Here is a 22,555-nt window from a genome sequence, read left to right as displayed (position 1 = left end):
AGATTATATTCAGCTGGGATAAGTATTTCTTCTTTTGGGGGGTGAGGGAGGGGAGAAATTTGCACTGAACCAGTCAGCCAGAATGTTGGCAAGATCTGTGGGTTCAGTGTGTTTTTTTGTTGTGAACTAACACTGAGCATATCTGAGGGTTTCCGCCCAGCTTTCTAACATAGCTGAAGAAGGCTTTGTGGTTATCTTTAGTGTCCTTAGCGATTTTTCTCAGTTGTCCTTGGATGTTTTTGAGAGAACGTAGTTTTCTGCTAATGTTGGTCAGAGATGTCTTCCCTTTATGGGATTTTGCTCTGATGTGCAGTAGCTTGCTTAGCTTCCTTTTGTTACACAATTTAATGGCTGAGGTCCACCAGACAGGACGCTTGCCTTTGGTGGAGAGGGAATTGGATTTATTTGGGATTGCATGATCCATGCATTCTTGGAGATGTCCATAGAAAGCATTTGTGAAGGATTCTGCATTGTGGGATGTGGTATCCACTGGCCCAGTGGGCTTAAAGGATACCATCTCAGTCTTAAGAAGAGTGAAGTCTGCTTTTGAGAAGTTTTTCACTGTGGTCTTTCGTGCTGGGGTTGGAGGTGGGATATGTATATCCAGGGTGATTAGTTTGTGGTCAGATCTCACTAGTGAGGGGTATACCTCCGGTGTGGAGCATTTTGTCCCCATGTTTGTGATGATCAGGTCTAGTATATTATCTCCCCTAGTGGACGAGGTGACTAGTTCAGTGCATTTGAATTTATGAATTCCAGGAACCTTTGGGCTAGGGTGTTAGGGCTGGAATAATGTACCCAATCTATGTTTGGGTAGTTGGTCTCCCAGTATGATGGTATTTTGTGATGCATTCATATCCTCCAATGTCTTCAGGAAGGCTGAGTGGGGTTGCTGAGATTGGGAAGGTGGTCTGTAACATGCTATCAGTTGTATAGCAGTTTTGCCTATGGTTAGTTGCACCTGTATGGTCTCTGATGCTTCATGTGTTGCTACTAACTTGGAGGTGTGGGTGTCCTTGATGAATATGGACACTCCCCCTCCCTTTGTGGTTTGGCCTGGGTTTTGGGGCCGAAAAGCATGATACGAGGTATAGCCTGGTAGCGCTGGGGTGCTCTCAGGAGCCTTGAACCAGGTTTCAGTTGCTGCACAGACATCCATGTTCTCCATGCTGAGGAGTGCATAGAGTGCCTGCATCTTGAGATTTAGTCTTCTGGCGTTGAGCAGCATTACCCTTAGTTTTTTTCCATATTTGTTTTCTAAGGAGGTGGGATTGTGTTTTGAGCCTTGCCTAAAAAAGGCACTATGGGGGTGGCAAGAGCCTTGGCCAATATCCGGAAGCCCAGTGGTGACTGATGTAAGCCATCCCTTGCGAAGCAGCGTGGCTTGTCCAACATGTCATCCCAGGCAGACATTGGATCCCCTTAGAATGACACCAGTACTTAAGCCAATTGTTAAAGCTGATCATCTTGTCTTTGTATTGTGGCATCATTCTTGGTGAGGGCAAGATGCTACTCAGGGTCAGGGTCATACCAGCCTGGGCTACATAATCGGAGAGCTCCTCTGTTTCTCCATGTAGTCCAGGGAGGTACGTCTCAGGTTATTCACGCCAGCGTGGGCAATGACTTGAGTCATATTTGTACTTGCTTTGGAGTGACTTGAGTGCGTGTGTTGTGGCGAATCCTAGCCCCCGATAGGCAGCTCATAGTCGCCCTCTCCTTGTTCAGCCTGGTAAGCGGGGCATCAGTGTGTCTGACTATAGAGTCACCTATTACTAGTGTATCAGGCATGGTGTTTTGGCCTTAAGGGCTGTGATTGGTTGACACTGATTTATTGAAGTATGTGTTGCATGCGTTTTGTTTTGAGGTGGTGGATTTTTAGATGTCTGCTTAGATGTCTGTTGTTTTGATAAGTTTTTTATTAGAGCCTCCTAGTATGTCTTTGTGTTATGTGTTTGGTTTGCAGTTGTGGTAGGTCTATGTGGGACTGGGTTTGTTGTGTGTGTGTGGTTACCATCTCCTCCTGTCTTGTCATGCCAGCCCTGAGTTGAGAGAGTTCAGCCTCCAGTTTGGCTATATAGTTGCATCTCTCACATGTATTTGTTTGTTGGGAGGAGGAGAGGGTTGTCTGTGTACATGAGACAATTGTAGCATTGTCTCAAGATACCCAGATTAACCAGCTGAACTGGAGAGGACGCCAGTAATCTACCACTCGACATGCTAGAACAGTACAAGGGAGTGCTGTGCCTTTAAGGGAAGTGGATATGCACAGGGGTGGTAGGTGGATGTAGTGCTTTACTTAGTATGAGAGTGCTTACTTAGTAGAGAAGTTTTGAGAACAAGTGCTAGGCTTATAGTATAGCGAGTAGTCTGATTATACTAAGAGTAGAGCTTCCTTAAGGGAAAATTTGAAGAGCAGACTTGGCGGAGCCAGAAGTTTAACCGGCACTGTGCTATGCGCACAACCGCGCAAAGCCATGCAAACGCGGATTTTAAACGGGGAACTACAAAACAGCTAGAAATGGTCCAAAACAACCAATTACTACAGCTCTTGTGCTGAGGTCACTTCCTACAGGGACAGGTAGGCTGCTCAAGGCTCCCCACTCCCACTGGTGAGCAAAGAAACTTCCTTCTATCCAAGTAAGGTAATGGAGAACACAGGAACTACACCACAGCCCAGAATACAGCAATGCCTGCAAACTGGTCTAAACTAGTCGAGGAGAGGCGGGAAAACAAGGATAACTTTTTTGTTTTTTTGATAGAAACACACACAAAGTTACAGAACATATTTCTACCCCCTTTGCAGACTAGCCATGGCATTGTGGAACACTGCCTTGACCTACCAAATAGAACTACAAGCTCCATTCCTGCCAGGAAAGCTAAATAATCTGGCAGACGAACTGAGCAGAAATCTTATGGACCCACACGAATGGAAACTGGAACCACACGTTTTCAACATGCTGACATGCAAATGGGGGAGCCCAGACATAGTTCTAGGGTGAAGCTAAAAGATCAGACAAATTCTGCGCAAGAATTTATCACAAAAAAGCTTGGAAAGTGGATGCTCTATCAGTCTATGCTTTCCCCCTCTGCCTCTGCTTTCCAAAGTTCTAAAAGTCAGGACAAACCAAAAATGATTGATTGCTCCAGACTGGCCTTGCCAACACTGGTACCCACTCCTGCGCAATGTCACACCTTTCTCCGTGGCACCTGCCTCAGACACATTACCTACTGTGTCAGCAGAACTACCAAATTCTGCACACTCTGCTCCAAACTTTGAATCTTGCAGCGTGGCTAATCAACTAATTTCACCCTTGCCATCCCTCAGCAAACCTGTGATGGATGTCATTTTGGAGGCTAGAAGGCCTAGTACTAGAAAATCTTATGCTGACAAATGGAAAGGATTTTGTGCCTGGAACCAGTCACAAGGAATAAGCACAGCAATGCCCAATATTCCTCAGATTCTGCAATACTTAGATGCTTCACCAGGGCTTATCTTTTTCTTCCATAAAAATCCATGCCTCTGCCATTTCAGCTAGTTACAACACAGAACCTCCCCTCTTCTCTCATCCTCTGCTAAAGCAGCATCTCAGACTAGCCAAGAATTTAAGACCTCCCAGGAGAGCAACTCCTGCATAGGACCTTAGTTTTGTTTAAGAAAAACTCTCTCCCTCCTTTTGAGCCAGCTACTGCAGACCTAAAATGTCTCTCCCGGAAAACAGCTTTTCTTTTAGCAGTCACTTCAACTAGGATTTCATAGTTACAGGCTCTTATGGCAGTGGAGCCTTTCATTTTTCATCCGGACAGGGTGGCTCTCTGGACCAATCCATCTTTCATGCCTAAGGTGGTATCCAGTGTGGCTCTTAATCAGACCATTCATCTGCCAACTTTCTTTCCCAATCCACAGAACAAAGGTGAGCAGATGTACACAGACAACTTATTCTACTTAAACAGGACAAAATCTCCAAGAAAATCTGAACTATTGGTGGCATTTGCTGCAGGGGCAGAGGGAAAGTCTATTTCAAAAGCAGACTATTTCCAAATGGGTAAGCCATTGCATTTTGTTTCTGCTATATGCACCATGGTAAACCTATCCCAGAGAGGATCGGCTTTCATTCCACCAGGGCTGCATCTACTTCTGCAGCCTTTCTCAGAGGGGTTCCTACCAGAGACATTCTAGAAGCTGCTACCTGGAGCTCAGTTCATACGTTCACCACATTACCATTTTCCTCTCCTCTAAATCCAGAGCTTGCTTTTCCACTGCTGTCCTGCAGGGCCTTATAGCTGCTCCTAATGCTGTATAAATCCATCCTCCCAACCATACCTTTGGAATTCTACCCAAATGTAATGACCAACAGTGAAACACGAACACAGTACAGCTGTGTACACTTACCATAAATGTTGATGTTGGTGTATTCACTGTTGCAGTCCTGGTTACCCACCCTCCAGCCCCCAGTTTTCTCTTACTAAACCTCTCCTTTTACTATGCTTAAAAGCCCTTTTGGTGTATTTGCTTTTGTTTGGAGGTATATTTTTTGTGTTTTAAAGTGTATGTATATTTTTGCTCCCCATTTGGGGGGTACCTGACATCTGGGGCAAGAAAAACTTATGTAATGGCATCGGCTGCATGTTTTATACCCCCAATGTCATGAAGGGACAGCAACCGACGCAGGACCCAAGACTTTGTTAATCAGGCTGACTGAGGGCAACCTGCCAACAATTACCCAAATGTAATGACTGCAACAGTGAATGCAATCTAACATCTACATTTATGGTAAGTGTACACAACTGTATTTTTCTTGCCGAGGAGCCTGAAGTAGCAGCAGTACGCATGAGTGCTGGTCAGCTGCTACCAGAGTTTTCTTTTCCAAAACTGAAGTTTAAGTCTTCTAAAGCAAAGTACCCTGTTGGGGATCCTTTTTTCTTGCTCTAACAGATATCAGAAAAGGTTAACAATTGTCTTGCCTGTGGAAAGCAAATACCACACCGAGATTCCATTCTTACTGTTTAGGCCCAGACCACGATGTCCCTTTTTGCCAGTTGTGCTTTGTTCAACGCCCACAAACTATTTGTCGTCTGGCCCTTATTGTAGCTAAATACTTTCGCTCTCCATCTCCATATGCCAAAATGGCTTCGGTAAGCCATCCAACTACCGATCTTCCAAAAGACCGCACAGGTCCCAAAACTGCCTGACACTTTTATTAAGCTAGTCAGCAGTTCCTCTGTACTCTGGCACTTTCGCAGCCCTTGATGCCTGCATAGATTCGCAGGCTGCTACAGAGGCCCGTTCAGAGTCCGGTATGCAGTGAGACTCTTTGACTAAGCTTGTGGATGTTCATCGTGCATACAGCTGCAGTAATCGCAGATGGGTTTTCTGCCGTCAGGCGGGTCCTCTGTCGGCCGAATTCCAAAGTCTAGGTCCGGCGTCTGTTTTCGTCGCTTTTTTTCCTGACGTCAGTGCGACAGGGGTATACAAGACACAGCCGACGCCATATTCTTCAGTCTTTTTTGCTGCGCGGTGCCCGAAGCAGAAGCAGTTCGCAAGTGCCGGTCGGCCAGCTCCTGAAATTACGAATAATTGGAAACCGAAGTGTTCTTTAAAGCTAAGTACCCCGTTGGGGAAACTTTTCTTGCCTCAGACCGATGTCAGACAGTTAACAATTGTATTTCTTGTGGGAAGCAAATGCCACATAAGGATTTCCATTCCCTCTGCATACCTTGTTTAGGCCCAGACCACGACGTCTTGGCCTGTCGCTTTGCACTACTTTCAATAAACGCACTATTAAGTGTCGGGCGGAGTTCGCCCAGCACTTTTTTGGTAAAACCTTTGATTATAAAATGTCGTCTGATCGACTACCGTTTTGTCCAAAACACGCAAGGACAAAGACAGACACGCGAGGCCCGTGGTCTCCACCGACATCACGCCAAACCCGGCTACACGTGGTCCGGTTCTCAGCAGCTCCTGACTACAGACGACACTTCTTTGGCGGTGTCCTCTGTAACCGAGACCGCAGGTACCTCTGCCCATACCCAGACTACAACCACCGAAGCCACTGTGAGTGTTGAGCCTCCTAATGTGGATAGGTCCACTTCCACCCATGGTGTTTTTAGACCCTCATCTTCCTTTTCCATTAAGGCCTTTACTAAGTCCAAATCAGCCATGCATCCCAAGAGGCCTGTTGCAAAGGGCCCATCTCCAGGCCCCATGCCTAAAAAGCAGATGCTAAAAATGGCTGAGGATTTAATTACTCTCATCAGGGGTTCCCAGCCCCCTCCAGACAAGAGACCCCGAGTGGAGGAAGCTTCTCCCTCTTCTGACCAGGATTCCATTTTTTCAGATCATTCTGATGAAGAGGAACACTCGTACTCCCCTTTTGAAGATTCAGATGCTGAGCAGTCCATTCCTTCTGTATCTCCCCCAGAGGATTTCTCTTTTGGGGAAACCTTGCACACCTTGAGGGAACACTTCCATTGGGAAGGCCAAGACTTTTCTGATTCCAAGAAAAGACTTGGGGAATTTCTTTTATCTCAGCACAGACCTCTGGCGATACCTTCTGTCTTGGACATACTTAATGATGTTTACACGGAGGCTTTCCTAAATCTGGATTCCCTGCCCCAGTCAAGCCTGATAGGTACTACAGAGTTCCTACCTCTCACCAATTTCTTTACAAAAGCCATAATGCTGACCCTGAAACCATTTCTCAAGGCCCCAAGGGAATGAAGGCCTCTACTGCTAAGAATCCACTACCTTCCAAAAGAGAGTCTAGATCCTTAGAAAGGTGGGGGAAAAAAGGTATATACCTCTGCCACCCTAGCCATGAGGGCCTTAAATTGTCAGTTCCATATGCTTACATTTCAGCAGTTTCTGTTATCACAATTAAGAAATAAAATGTCTCAACCTGAACAACCAGATTTGAAGGAGTTGCAGGATATGATGCATAGTGCAGAGCAAGTGGGTAAACACACCTTACAATGTGGCTGATGCCCTAGAGGCCTCAAGTAGAGCTGCTGTGACAGGATCAGTCATTCGTAGACATGCCTGGCTTAGAGAACAAACCTTGCCTGACCATGTTAAAGCTAAGCTACTAGATGCTCCTTTACAAAAGGATGTACTATTTGGTACTAATGCTGAGGAGATACTACGGAAAATGGAAGAAAAAGCTAAATCTATGCAAACTGTCAAAGCTTTTCTACAGGTTCAACCACCACGTTTTAGCAGAAATTGGCCTGCAAAGAACTGGCCCTTTCCAGCCACGGACAAGCCACAAAGAGGTAGATACAGGCGCACAAGGGGCAGAGGACAACCTCAAGGATCATAGAGGCAGACAATGGCAAACTCCAGCAACAAGAGGTGGCGAAGACAGTGCACAGCAATACAGGAAACAAACACAATGACTTCCCCCTTCCCATGCCAAGCAAGTCTCAGCTGGCAGCACCCTTGGGAGGAAAGCTGGCATTATTTACAAGAAATTGGCATATTATCACAACAGACAAATGGATCCTGGACATTATAAACAGAGGCTACAGATTTCACTTTCACACTCTTCCAAAAATGAGAGGCATGCCGAACCTGCCACACAATCAAAGGGCAGAGGCTCAAATACAAATTTCAAAGCTTATGGCCATGAAAGCTATTCAAGAGGTACCTACTCACGAACAAGGTCAAGGTTTTTATTCCAGACTTTTTCTGGTACCAAGGAAAGGAACCTACTGGAGACCCATTTTGGACTTATCCATCCTAAACACATTTCTACTCATACCAAAATTCAAGATGCTCACATTACAGCAGCTTCTTCCCATGCTGGGCAAGGAGTTTTGGCTGGTAACATTGGACCTCAAGGAGGCATACCTGCATGTCCCAATCGGACAAAGCTGCAGAAGATACCTCAGAGATTTCTTGCAGGTTCAATCCACTATCAATTCTCTGCATTGCCCTTTGGCTTATCTACTGCGCCCAGAGTATTCACGAAATGCCTGGCATCAGTAATTGCCTACTGCAGACTTCAAGGGATACAAATTTACCCTTATTTGGACGACTGCCTGTTCCAAGCGGACAACAAGCACCTACTTCTGGAATATCTGGCTTATGTAATACGGTTATTGAATTCTCTGGGATACAGTCAACAAGGAGAAATCCAGGCTAACACCATCTTAGAAAATAACTTTCCTGGGTGCCAACTTGGACACAAACACCGAGATGGCCTATCTTGCGCCAGAAAAACAAGGGCAACTAACTCATTACTTCAAAATACTAGCAAATTGTAACAGGTTCACTGCAAGGAAAATCCTGCAGGCTCTGGGCTTCATGGCATCTTGCATTCTTCTAATCCCATGTGCAAAGTTGCATATGAGGAAACTTCAATGGTACCTAAAAAAATCTATGGTCTCAACACAGCCACAGTTTGGAAACAATAATACCAATAATTCCATGTTTGCAAAAGGAATTTCTATGGTGGGCCCAAGCATGCCAAACAAACACAGGTCTTCCATTCTGCAAGCCTCAAGCAAATCAAGTCATCACAACAGACGCCTCAGACTACGCCTGGGGGGCGCACGTGACAGGTGCATTCAGGGCAAATGGTCCCAAAGGAAAAGCTCCTTCACATCAATCAAAAAGAAATGCTAGCAGTGATAAATGCGATTACAATTTTCAAGGACCTCCTGCATCCAGGGCAATTATTGATAAGAACAGACAACACCACAGTAATGTGGTACATAAACAAATAAGGTGGAACACATTCATACCCCCTGTGCAGGCTAGCCATGTCACTTTGGAACTTGGCTCTGGAATGGCAAATCGAACTTCAAGCACGGTACTTGCCAGGATTGGAAAACATGCCGGCAGACAATCTAAGCAGAAATATGACAGATCCACACGAATGGAAGTTGCATCCTCAAGTGTTTACAAAGATAATCCAAGCGTGGGGAAGACCAGACCTAGATCTCTTTGCCTCCCACAGAACCATCAATTAAAGTTCTGTGCAAGGACCTTTCATCCAAAGGCCTGGAGAGTGGATGCCTTTTCTTTCAGTCGGGCAACATGGACAGTTTACGCTTTCCCACCTTTGCCTCTTCTGCCCAAGGTGCTCTTGAAAGCAAGAGCAGACAGACCGAAGATGATACTGATTGCTCCAGACTGGCCAAGACAACACTGGTACCCACTCCTGAGGAGCCTAACACATTCTCCTCCCTGGACCCTACCTCTAATGCCTCTTCTACTGACTCAGCACAGCTGCAAAACTCTTCAGTCAGCTGAAAACTCAATCTGGCTGCATGGAAAATTCCTTAACACCACAACAGACCCTACTCTCCAAAGAGGTGCAGGATGTCATTTTGGAGGCCCGAAGGCCATCTACTAGAAAGGCTTACTCTGCAAAATGGAAACGTTTTTGCGCTTGGAATGAGAAAGGCCAGGATCCTAGAAAACTGAATTTGCCTCTGATATTACAGTATCTAGCTGAGCTGTTGAACAGTGGACTTTCATTTTCCTCCTCCAAAATTCATGCCTCAGCCATTTCTGCAGAATACAACACTGATCCACCCTTATTCTCTCACCCACTTTTAAGGCAGTTCCTCAGAGGAGCTAAGAATATAAGACCTCCAAGGAAACAACCAATACCAGCCTGGGATCTTAACTACATTCTAGAAAAATTAACATTACCTCCCTTTGAACCAGCTGCCTCTACAGATTTGCAATATTTGTCCTGGAAAACAGCCTTCCTTCTGGCCATTACCTCAGCTCGTAGGGTTTCGGAACTACAAGCCCTCATGGCTGTGCAGCCCTTTCTCATCTTCCATCAGGACATGGTTTCCCTACGAACCAACCCTTCATTTATGCCTAAGGTAGTATCCAGGGTAGCTTTAAATCAGGCCATACACTTACCTACCTTTTACCCCAATCCTCAAAACAAAGGGGAAAGGCTGCTACATTCCTTAGGCATCCATAGACAGCTACGTTACTATTTGGACAGAACAGAGCCCTTCAGGAAATCAGAACAACTTTGTGTCCTATGCTGTAGGAGCTCAAGGAAAGCCAATTTCCAAACAGACAATTTCAAAATGGATAGGCCATTGCATACGGTTTTGTTACTCCTTTCATGGCAAACCTGTTCCTACAGGCATCAGATCCCACTCCACAAGGGCCACAGCTACCTCTACAGCCTTCCTCAGAGGAGTCCCTACCAAAGATATTTTGGAGGCAGCCACTTGGAGTTCTGTGCATACCTTCACAAAACACTACCACCTGCCTTTATATTCCAAAACTAGAGCAGGCTTTGCCACTGCTGTGTTGCAGGGCATTCTGGCTGCTCCCAGTTCCACCTAGTGCCTACCACCCTGTGTGTAGTTTTGGGATTCTACACATCTGTGATTACTGCAGCTGTATGCACGATGAACATGGTACAGTTTTGTACCTACCATAAATGTAGATGTTAGAGTGATAATACAGCTGCAGTACAGGTTTCCCTCCCTCCTTCCCCTCTTGGTAAAGACCTAGTGGCTAACACCTTCTCATACAACCTAATTTGGGTTATCCTTCTATGGTGTATTTGCTTGCAACTAATATATATATATATATATATATATATATATATATATATATATATATATATATATATATGTATGTATATATATTTATGTATTGCCTTCTTTCTGGGGGCACCTGACATCTGGGGCAAGAAAGACTGAAGAATATGGCGTCGGCTGTGTCTTATATACCCCTGTCGCACTGACATCAGGAAAGAAAGCGATAACTGACTCCGGACCTAGACTTTGGAATTCGGCCGACCGAGGACCCGCCTGACGGCAGAAAACCCATCTGATTACTGTAGCTGTATTAGCACTCTAACATCTACATTTATGGTAGGTACAAAACTGTACTATGTCTCTACCTTGGATGGGTATGAAGCCACTGTGCAGGCAGTGGCTTCTGAGGAAGTTCTTCGCACTACTGATACTCTACACAGACTACTTCCGTGTCTTCAGTTAAGGCCCAGAGTACGAGCTACGCCTAAGACCAATCCAAACTCGCGCGACTGCTTCCTTGCCACAGTCACAGGTGCTTAAAATGGCAGAAGACCTTATGCTGATCAGAGGCAGCCAGCCTTCTCCAGCTAAGACTTGTCTCCAGCACCTTTATCTGACCAAGAGTCCGATGACTGACTTTTCTGATTATGAAGACATGCCCTTATCTGCTTGAAGATTCATATGCAGAGGAATAGATTCCTTCTGCATCTCCTACAGAGGATTTTTCTTTTGGTGAAACCCTACATACTTTGAGAGAGCACTTCCATTGCGAATGCCAGGATTACCCTCTGTCCAGAAAGCAACTTGGAATTTTTAGATTTACCTCAGCACAGACCCTTAGCTATACCGCTTGTCCTGGATGTGGATGTTTATGGAATCCAGTCTTAACTCTTGATACTTTACCTTCTGCTCCCAGGAAACCTGACCGGTGTTACCTGACTCTCTCAAATTTCTCTTCGAGAATCCTGCTGACCCAGAGGTCCTCTCCCAAGGGCCTAAAGGAGTAAAAGCAACTACAGCTAAGAATCCCACCTCCTCGGACAGGGATTCTAGAGCCTTAGACAGATGGGGTAAAAAAATACCTCTCTAATTCTTGCCATTAGAGCATTAAATTCAGTTCCACATGCTGAAATACCAGCAATATATCATGGAACTCAAACAAAAATTATTTACCTTCCCTGACTGCAGAAAATAGATTTACAGGAACTTGTGCATTCTGTAAGCCCAGGAACATGTGCATTCTGTAAGCCAAGTCCATAAACATACTCTTCAATGTGGGTTTGACGCCATAGACGCATCCTGCAGGGCAGCAGTCACAGGTTCTGTACTTCGAAGGATTAAGGAACAGACCTTGCCAGATCGTCAAATCAAAATTGGATGCACCACTGAACAAAGACAATCTGGCACCAAGCTGAAGAGGTTTTAGAAAAGATTGGAAGAAGCTAAATCTATGCAGACTTTTCGCAAGTTCAGCCTCTTAGATTCAGTAGACATTGTCCCTCAAAACATTTCCTGCCCTCCTCAAGGCCACTTCAGACGACCCAGGGGTAATGGACCCTCCAGACAGCAGTCTCAGGTTATGCAGAGATCTAAACAATGAAGTACCTCAACTTCTAAGCCAGGGAGGGTTAAGCCACCCCCTTAGGGAAAGAATTCCCCAATGACGACTCCTCTCACCTCTGCCCATCTGTTTGTACCCTTAGGAGGGAAACTTGCCTCCCATGCAGAAAACTGGGCCTCCATCACCATCGATCGATGGATCCTCAAGTGTCCCAGGGGTACAAATTTTATTTCTACACATTGCCAACCCCAGAGGGATTCCCAGATATTCCTCCAAACCAGTGGGCAGAGGCACAAAACCATGTTCATCCCCTGCTCTCCCGGAGGGCAATTAGCTTGTCCCTGCAGATCAGATAGACCAAGGGTTTTATTCCAGACTTTTTCTAGTACCCAGAAAGAGGGCACCTGGTGCCCAGTCTTGGATCTATCTATTCTAAACACCTTCCTGGTGGTACCAAAATTCAGAATGCTGACACTGCAGCAGCTTCTTATGCTGTCCAAAGATGCCCGGTTAGCTACTCTAGACCTCAGAGGCCTATCTGCTTATCCCAGACAGATTCTTGCAGAAAATATCTACGTTTCAGAGCAGGATTTATGCATCATCAGTTCTCTGCACTTCCCTTTGGCTTGTACACTGCTCCCAGAGTTTTCACAAAATGCCTGGCTCCAGCCATTGCTTTTTGAAGCAAAAATATTCAGATGTACCATGACCTAACCTCACTGGGGTAAGAAATCCAAACGTGTCCCCAGTCAAATTGTATTTCTGGGAGCAAGCCTGGACACTACATCCCAGATGGCATTTGTAACTCCAGAAAAACAAGCTTATGTGTCTCAACTGCCCACCAGAACCCAGGTATCCACAAGGAAAATCTTGCAAGCTCTAGGGTTCATGGCCTCCTGCATTCTAATTCCATATGCCAGACTGCATATGAGAACTTCAGTGATACTTAAAGCCTTTTGTGTCAACATTCACAGGACCTGGAAACATATATGCTACACTGTCTAAGAAGATTTTCTTTGGTGGGCAGCAGCATGCAACCACAAGGGACTTGCCTTTTCACCACCCAACGCTGCCCAGACCCTAACCACCGATGCATTCGACTATGCCTGGGGTGCTCACCTGGACAGGTGCATTCAGGACCATTGGAGCCCAAACCAAATTCATCTGCACATCAACTAAAAAGATGCTAGCTGTTCAGCACGCTCTGACAGCATTCAGTTCCCTGCTCTCTCTGGGGCCTCTAATCTAAACAGACACCACAGTAATGTGGTACATCAACAAGCAGGGGGGATTCCACTCTTTCCCTCTGCAGGCTAGCCATGACCCTTTGGAACACTGCCTCAGCCATACATATTCATCTGCAGGCTTAATTCCTGCCAGGCAACCAAAACTCTCTGGTAGCCGAGCAGAAATCTCCTAGACCCACACGAGTAGCAATTAAACCAACACCTTCTACCTTGTGACCCAAAAATGGGGTACCCCGAAGGTGGACCTGTTTGCCTCCTCTTACATCCACCAGTTCAGCAAATTCTGCACCAGGGAACCTCACAGCAAGGCCTGGAAAGTGGATGCCCTATTCTTCCAGTGGGCAAACCTCTCAAGCTATGCATTTCCCCCTCTACCGACCAGAGTATTACTCAAAGTAAAGGAGGAAAGACAAAGGTAAATCCTGATGGTCCCAGACTGGCCACGCCAACACTGGTACCCACTACTGCGCAGTCTGTCCCCATTGCCTCCATGGCACCTACCCAAGATACCAACTCTCCTGACTCAGCAGGAGGGAGTTCCTGCATCCTCAGTTGCAGACACTGAACCTAGCAGCCTGGCTTATTCCATGACTTCTGTGGGGTGGCCAGCCTAAGCAAACAAGTCCTGGAGGTCATACATGAAGCCAGATGACCCAGTACTAGAAAATCCTATGCTGCCAAGTGGAAAAGGTATTTTTCCTGGATCCAGACTAAAGGAGCTGACCCATCACAGCCCTCCTTGCCTCTCATCCTGGATTACCTAGCAGAACTACTCCACCGGGGCCTATCCTTCTCTTTAAAATCCATGCCTCTGCCATCTCTGCACATTACAGCACTGAGCCACCTCTTTTCACACCCTCTCATCAAACCCCTCCTGAGAGGGGCTAACAACTCAAGGCCACCAAGAAGTACCCCCACCCCTCCATGGGACCTTAACTTCATTTTGGAAAAGCTCACGCTCCCCCCCCCTTGAGCCTGCAGAGTTAAAATTCCTGTCTTGGAAAACAGCCTTGCTTCTGGCCATCACTTCAGCTAGAAGAGTGAGCTACAATCACTTAATGGCTGTGGAACCTTTCATTTTTCATGCTGACAGGGTTACCCTCTGGACTAACCCAACTTTCATGCCTAAGGTGGTGTCCAGTGTGACTCTCAATCAATCTATTAATTTGCCCAGCTTTTTCCCTAACCCTCAAAATAAGGGGGAAAGAATCCTGCACGCTTTAGATGTGCATAGACAGCTCAGATTCTACCTGGATAGGACTAAGCCCTTTAGGAAATCTGACCAGTTACTAGTCAGCTTTGCACCAGGGGCAGAGGGCAAAGCCATATCAAAAACACTCTTCAAATAGCACACTGCATCCATTTCTGTTACAAACACCATGGGAAACCACCCCCACTGGGGGTCAGAACACATTCAGCTAGGGCAACTTGAACCTCTACAGCCTTTCTCAGAGGGGTTCCTACCAGGGACATCCTGGAAGCTGCAATATGGAGTTCTGTTCATACCTTCACCAAGCATTACCGCCTGCCTCTCCAAAATACAGGGCAGGCTTTGCAACCGCAGTCCTGCAGGGCATACTAGCCAGCCCCAACTTTTCTTGACTGCCTCCACCCGATACTCTGCTTTGGGAATCAACCCAAGTGTAATGACTAACAGTGAAACCCGAACATAGTACAGTTGTGTATACTTGCATAAATGTAAATGTTCAAGTGTATTCACTGTTGCAGTCATGGCTTACCACCCTCCAGTACCCTTGTCTTTCTCTCTTCCTCACCTTTATAGGGCTATTGGTATTTACTTTCTACAAGCGGTGTTACTCCACCATAACTTGGCTCCCTATTGCGGGCTCCTGACATTTAGGGCAAGAAAAACCTGATGCAATGGTGTCAGCTGCCTGTTTATGTACCACTGACAACTTGACATGTCCTGGAGCGACAGCAACTGACTCAGAAATACTAAGCCTCTGGTATTCGGGCTGACTGAGGGCTACCCCTGGCAGGATAACCCAAGTGTGATGACTGCAACAGTGAATACACTCTAACATCTACATTTATGGTAATTGTACACAACTGTATTTTTTGTGTTTCTGTATTCCAGACTGGTATTTTCATTTACTGAGATTCATCTTTCAGCCATTTCTACTGCCTGCTTGCATTTAGATTCACCAAGTTCTACACGTTCTGAGGTCCAAACAGTTTTGAAATGTGTCCTGTACAGTAGAACCCGAAGAATTATCCCCTGTCAATGTTTTACAGACTCGCCCTTTCTTTTGAACCTGTTGCTTCCTTCTCTTTCAAATTCTGTAGTGGAAGTCTGTTTTGCTTATGGCTCTGACATTTGCAAAAGTGAGATGCAGGCATTAATGGCCTCTCCCACAAGGATATGGTAACACTTAAAATTAGACCTTTTTATGCCTAAGGTGGTCTTTGAGGTCCCCTTAAGTCATTCCATCCTCTCAAAAGACTCTTGCACACAACATTCATAGGTTGCTCAGAATTTAACTTGATAAAACTAAAGATCAACTATTTTTCTGTTCAAGGGATGGGCTCATCAGTGTCTACACAAATATTTGTAACTTTTTAAGATGTTCCTCTTCATTTCATGGAAATCTACACACTGCTGTTCTGGATCTTTGCTTGTATATATAATCTTCTGTGTACTTTATCTGTAATAACTGTGGTTCTTTTCTGCCCTCACAACTGCTGAAAGTGTGATCATCCCCAGTTGGAATTTCTTTATAAACAGATTTATCCTAGAAGCAGCAGTGTGGGCTTCTATTCACACTTCAAATATTAGTAGATTGATATTTTCTCCAGGGTAAGAGCAGGCTTTGCTGCCTTTCAAGGAATTTTAGACCCTAGCTCTGCACCTTTCTTCTACTCCTTGTCTGCCTTGGCAGCTTTGGGAATATTCCCATTTTTAGTAATGCAACAGTGATCAAGGAAGGTTATAGTACAGTTGTGTAAGAACTTGCCTTAACAGATGTCTTACTCATTGCAGTATTACATCCGTCCCTTGTTTTTTTCCCCTAATTTTTTTAAGCCAAGGTATACTATTTTCAATCTTTTGATATGTTTTTACAGTTTTTATCTGCTTGTATAACTAAATAGTTGCTTCTGTTTCTGCCTTAGTACCTTGATCTGGGTCAAGAAAATCCTGAGGTAGAATACCAGAGTATAAGGCTGGCGTCGGGTCATGGCGCCAGGGAGACTCCGCCAGTACCGCCAGGGTACTAATGCTACATTTCCTCTATTCATTCTCTTTTTTGGTGCATGGAAGCAATTTTGCGATGCAGGTTGGTTGTTCTTTGTTTTCGAAGATTTTTTTCGACCGACCGAGTACAGAGTTGGTGAATTCCGCTGGGAACATTTTTTTTTTTCTTGCCTAGTTTTTTACCGGGATGTCAAATTGAAACAACTGTATTTTGTGGGAAGCAGATACCGACAGGGATTATCATACATTGTGTATACCTTTGTTAGGGCCTGAGCACCTTGTGCTGTTGGTGACGGGCTTTGGTGCTGATTTCCACAAGCCGCTTTTAATTTAACAAGCGCTTGAAGAGGCTGGGTTAGTGTTTGGGGTTAGTGTTTTGACGTACTATGTATACTATGCCCCGGGATGCTCCGGTAAGAAGCTTCTAAGAAGGCGCAAGGGGAACTAAAGGAACCGCAGGTCCGGGTCGCCGGCAAGGCTGGCGTGGGAATCCTTTAGAAGAGGTTCTGGAGAGAGCCCTAAGGAGCAGGCCAGAGATACTCTTCTTACTGTTACAGGATGTACTACTCTCATAGGGTAGGCTCAGGTGAGGGAGTTCAGGTAACTGAGGGGCCCTCTCTTCTGGTTTGCTTCCCTCTCTTCCCAAAGGTAGTTGGGGCCTCTCCTTCTGTTGCCAAAGCTTCTTTTGAGGTCTGTAGGGGCTTCTCCTAGCATTGGCTCTGTGCCTAAGAAACATATGCTTGCCTAGAAAGAAGATTTGATTACTCGATTGATTTCTCTATGCCCCACCCGGTAAGAGCCTGTGTGGAACAGGAGGAGGCTAGTTTGGAACAGGAGTTTGATAGTTTTGAACAGTGTTTACAGGCTTCAGAGTCTTCTGCTTACTCCTTGCAAGAGTTTCCTGCTTATTCTGATTCAGCTTCTCCTCCTGATTCCACTCCAGCCAGCCCTGGGAACTCATGAGATTTTTCTTTTAAATGACTCTTCAGGCATGGGGACTCCACTTTTAAGGCAACAGAATTTTTAGCTATTCCTCCTGTGTTGAATTTGCAGTCGTATTTTAACAGTTAAAAATGTGTAGACACTGATAAGCCCATTGTTAATCTGGGGAGCTTTTCTCCCCAGCCCTCTGCTGAAAATGGGCATGTATCGAGTTGGACTCTCCCGGTCAACAAATGTAAAATAAATAAAATAAAAATAAATGTACTTCCTAGCACTGTCAGGCTGAAATATGTCAGATGTATGACACAAGAGGAAGATGCCCATACTTTATGCTGGCTGGGTGAACAGCTGTAACACCTTCAGGCTGAGGTCATAAATTTGGAAGTATGGCACGAGAAGAAGATGCCCTGACTTTGATATGCTGGCTTAGATGTATGTATGGCTATCCTTTGCAGGATAACCCAACTGTTAATACTGCACCATGCCTGAGAAGATGTTCTGGCTTGGTTGAACCTTTTGTAGTCTCTCTCGTCTTGTGCAAGGTTCTCTCCTAAGAATAAGCTAATCTTTTAGAAGATTGCAACCTGGGGTAGGGATTGACTGCAAAACAGGCAGGACATGCATACCTATAGCATTGATTGCTTGCTCAGTTTTCACAGGCTGTTGGAACTCTATTTCCAGACTTGTGGGAAGAGGTCTTTTAGATTTGTTTGATATTTGCTTCCATTTGTATTTGCATTGGTCATCTCCTCAGCAGTTTTGTTAATCTTAATGCCATAGCAAAGTTGTCTTTTGCAGCATCTGCTTATATCCTTACTGTTTTGATTAGTACTTCTTGGTCTGATCTATTCTGGTGCTGTTCCCTTTTATCTCTGATCATATAACTTGCCTCCTGCTCTAGAGTATGAACATTTTGCATGGCTTCACAGTACAGGATGACCTTGCTTGACTGCATTTGTGTGAAGGTTCCTTTTCCACTTGCACAATGTTTTTACACTCCTTGCGGTTTGTCATCAGGGCACCATGGTCCTGTGCTCTTGCTTTTCTTTGAAGTGCATGTGTGTAAATGGAGCAAGGTAAGAAGTATCTAGGTTTTTTGTGTTCTCTAAAATAGTTCATTGCCATTACTTCTCTTCACTGTGAAGTATTTAAGTGCAACTCTCATTTTTCATAATCGTTCCTTTTTTATACCTGTACTATTTGCTGTATAATTTTAACACATTATACTGTGTTTTAGTATTGTTAACCAGGTAAGTTAGCTGTCCCAAGAGGACAGTCATATGTTGTAGCTTCTTGGATTGAGCCATCGCTGCCTTTGGAATGTGTGTACTGTGTAAGCATTTATTTTAGGTGGCCTGAGTTGACCCTGTGCTCTTGTAGACTGTTTCTGCACATTTCATGCATACATTTACTGAGATAACAGAAGGGTACGTGTAAAGTTTTTTTTTTGCTTTTCCCTTTAATTGCAGATGGAGCAGCTTACTGTATGGGACGTATAAATTCTGATTGCTGGTAAGTGCATAATTTCTTTTTTTAACATATTTTTGCCAGTGCATGTAAGAATGTGCTTTTAAATTTTCTTAGGAGTAAAAAAATTGATTCCATAAGTAACTTTATGCCACCTTTGTGATTTGCTTGTAAATCACTTAAAGAGATTCATTTTGTTACAAGTGCATTGGATTGTACTGTATCACATGTTTCGCCAAGAGTCATAAAACCACAGTATGGCGATGCTAACATACATACAATATTTCAGGCACGGGCATCAATGCCTTTCTAGCCTGCCAGTATACCAAAACATTGTTCACAAGTGTCCAGGCTGTTCTTAAAAATATCTAAACTAGTACTTGCTGTAATGTAAGGTTATTTACTCTGGTTTTGTCAGTGAAATTAATACTGGGCTACTTGTGCAACCACATTTTATAGTGATAGTTAAGTACCTCTTGGATGACTTGTATTACTTTGAAGTAACTTGGTGTAAACTTTGGCAGTAGAAATCAAATTCAAAGCTGAGCCTTAGTTAAAACAGCATATTGGTGCAGATGTTGGTATAATGGTTAAGATGTTTACCTTGCCTTACAGTTGGATTTGTCCTGCTGGTCCACTTAACAAAGTTCACCGTGAAAGATTCTGTAAGCGGTTTGGAGACTGGTAGAATTTTAGCTTGCTGGAGTCTAGTCTCACTATTTTTGTTTAACCAGGATTAAACAGGATACCTGCTGCTTGTAGAGGTGCAGATTTCAGGTGTCCTGTAAACATAATGTTGCATTCTTCTAAGCGCCACAAAAAGAAGCCCAGACTTGTTCTTGAGCAGTTTCACTACAGGCTTTAGCTTGTAGATGTGTCAGCTAGATTGTATAGCCCTAAGCAGATGTTTTTGCTCCCATAATGAAAGGAGAAACTTGGTTCTGTAAGTTCTGTATAAAAAGGTTAACAGTTACTTTTATTTCATTTGCTGCACCTTGGTGCACCACTTTGTTTTTAACAAAAAAGTATATTTAAGTTTTGAATGAAAATATTGAACTTTTTACTGATCTGCATTAAGGAGATGAAAATGTCATTTGAGTGGAATGCATTGATGACCTGTTTGTCACTTTCACACAAAGGAAAGGGAGGGTTTGGTATAATGGTTAGTCTTTAGTCACAAATACAAGTGCAGGGTTTGATTCTGATTTTGGTTATTGGCTAGCCTTGTAATAGTTTGCAGACCTGTAGCCTAATGTAAACTATGAACAAGTCTCGCAACTAATTTTAGGTTAGCAGAAGTGTGCAGGGCCCATAACGCAGAAGTTGATCAAAACTGTCTTATGCTATCCAAAGGGGCAAAAGCTTTAAGGGAGGTGGGTTTAGAATAGTAAAGATCTTCACTTTATAGTGTCAAAGTACAGGGTTTGATTCTGACCTTGTGTTATTGCCTAACTTAAACTGGTCATTCAGTGCAACTAGCCTAGTATTCACTTATGAAATATAAACTAATCCTGCAGTAAACCTTAATCTGAAGTTGTCTTCGTTTGATATTCAACCTGTTAGTTACCGGATCCGACCCAGCCACATATCCAGCATCTGATCTGAGCTCAAAGCTCCTCCCCTTACCCATAATGCCCCCGTCTCCTATTCAGATCCCGTCTGCCACACTCTAGTCTGCATTGCAATCTGTGCTCTCTGCTAAAACTTTTAAGTGAACTTTTTTGCTTATTTTTATCTATTTTTATCTATTTTCCCCTTTCTTGTTTCTTCTACCTCCCTTCGCGCACTCTGCTTCGGTTACTACAATAAAAAAATTTCCTGTCTCTCGCATGTGTGTTCTCTGTGTGTGTGTTAGGCAGTGTGTTTGGGAGTATGTCTGTCTGAACCCCTCAAACCAGGCTTCTGAAAGTGCAGTGTGGCGCCACAAGCTCTCCTCAGCTGATGGCCACACTGTGCGTTGAATGTCTTGGGGCAGCCCATCTGAACATCCTCTTCATCTGTGCCAGGTTTAATCCCTGGGCACTGATGGACAGGAGAAACAAGCTAATTTTGAGCATCCTACTTCCCCCTCCTACCACTGGCGCAGAGGCCTCTTCTACCTCGGTCTCTGCCCCAGCCTCTGGGACTTACTCCCACCAAGAGGTCCAGGGACAGAAGTCACAATCTGCCAAGTCTAAGGACAGGGCCAGAAAGCGATCCCTGGATCGCTTGGCTTTGGCGGCCCGTCGACCAAAGTTGTCCGCTTCGAGGAACAAGTCTCCCCAGGTCTGTCCCCCTCTGCTCTCCCAGGAGCTGGAGGAGCTTCGGGACCCGGTCACCAGCGCAGGCTTCCCCTCACCATCCCTTTAAGCTGATGTGAGTGGCTCCTTTTCTTGCTCCACCCACAGCCTTTCTGAAGCAGAGATGGATAGAATGATTTGCAAGTCCTGCCTACTCCCTCTCCCTCAGGAGCTTGGGGGCATGCTGTCAGGTTTTATCCCTATAGCTCCTTCTCCGATCTGACCTTCAGTTTCAGATCCGTTTGATCTGAGGAGACACTGCGTTGAGGGATTGGCTACAAATTATACCTGTACCTCGATGCCAGCTATTACCTTGAGCAGGTCGCATCTGACTAGCTTGGATCTGTCCAGCTCTCTGAGCCGTAGCCTCTGCGCCAGCTCCGAGCCTTTTGGAGCAGAGCCTTCCCTTTGGTATCTCTGTGCCTGGAGGTTTGGCTCCGGCTCCCCCATCAGGTCAGAGGGTTATAGCTTCAACCATTGTGCCTTCTCAGGAGACCTGTTCCCCTTCGGCTTATGATGTGGTGAAGAGGGTCCTCTCTGTTCCATCGAGACCCTTGACAGTCTCGTCTTAGGAGTCCTTTCTGACCCGGACATTCTACCGTCTCGGGGATAGCCTGCTATCTCTTTGCTACAGCAAGTTGGCAACTCCTCAGACCCCCACTGAGGAGATCCCTTGCAAACGTATTTAAAGGAGGCAGTTGGACTTTGCCCCCCCAAAAAAGCATCCCTCACGGAAGATGCCAATTTGGAGGAAGGGGGAGGTTCCCCCTGGTCACCCTCAGCGGATGTCTCCTTTGGAGACATGGAAATCCTACGCCAGCATGGGGGAGTGGTTTGCCCCAAAACCTGACTAACGAATTGGTGTTCCTGGTGGCTTTTGGTGCAGGACCCTCTAATTCCTGGGTGTCCCCTCCTACAGATCCTTTGTTGGATCTTATTACATTTCGGGCATGGAAGGAACTGGACATGGTGAGCCCATTCCCAAATGCCCTGACAAGGTTTTGAGTCCCCCTTCAGACAGGACCCGTTGGACTAGGGGATCCCCGGTTGATGCCATGGTGGTGGCCACCACTAAGAAGGAGCTTGCTCAGGAGAGATGCACGGTCCACCTTCCAGACAGTCCAGGATGATGGACCGTTTTGGGAAGCAGGAGTACAGTTGGGCAACTTTTTCTGTGTGGTCGTTGAATTATATGGCGCACATGATTAGGCTGCAGAGACCTGGTCATGGAGGTCGCTGAATTTACACCTGGGTCCATGTCGGTGGAGGACAAGGAAGTGTTCTCTTGAATGGTCACCCTGACTTCTATCACCAACACCACTGA

General features: G+C 45.2%; 1 protein-coding gene across 1 annotated transcript in view; it reads left to right on the top strand.

Annotated features, from left to right (window-relative positions):
* AMD1 (adenosylmethionine decarboxylase 1) overlaps positions 1-22,555 on the top strand; it is a 314,714-nt gene that overhangs the window by 237,159 nt on the left and 55,000 nt on the right. The window contains exon 5 of the mRNA XM_044071522.1: positions 18,955-18,997. Coding sequence (XP_043927457.1) covers positions 18,955-18,997 — 43 coding nt within the window. The remainder of the gene's footprint in view (positions 1-18,954; positions 18,998-22,555) is intronic.

This window comes from Protopterus annectens, chromosome 1.part0, assembly GCF_019279795.1.
Source record: "Protopterus annectens isolate FY-2018-M chromosome 1.part0, PAN1.0, whole genome shotgun sequence".
NCBI lineage: Eukaryota > Metazoa > Chordata > Ceratodontiformes > Protopteridae > Protopterus > Protopterus annectens.
Note: the sequence above shows the minus strand (reverse complement) of the source record. Positions and strands in the feature narration are given on the sequence as shown.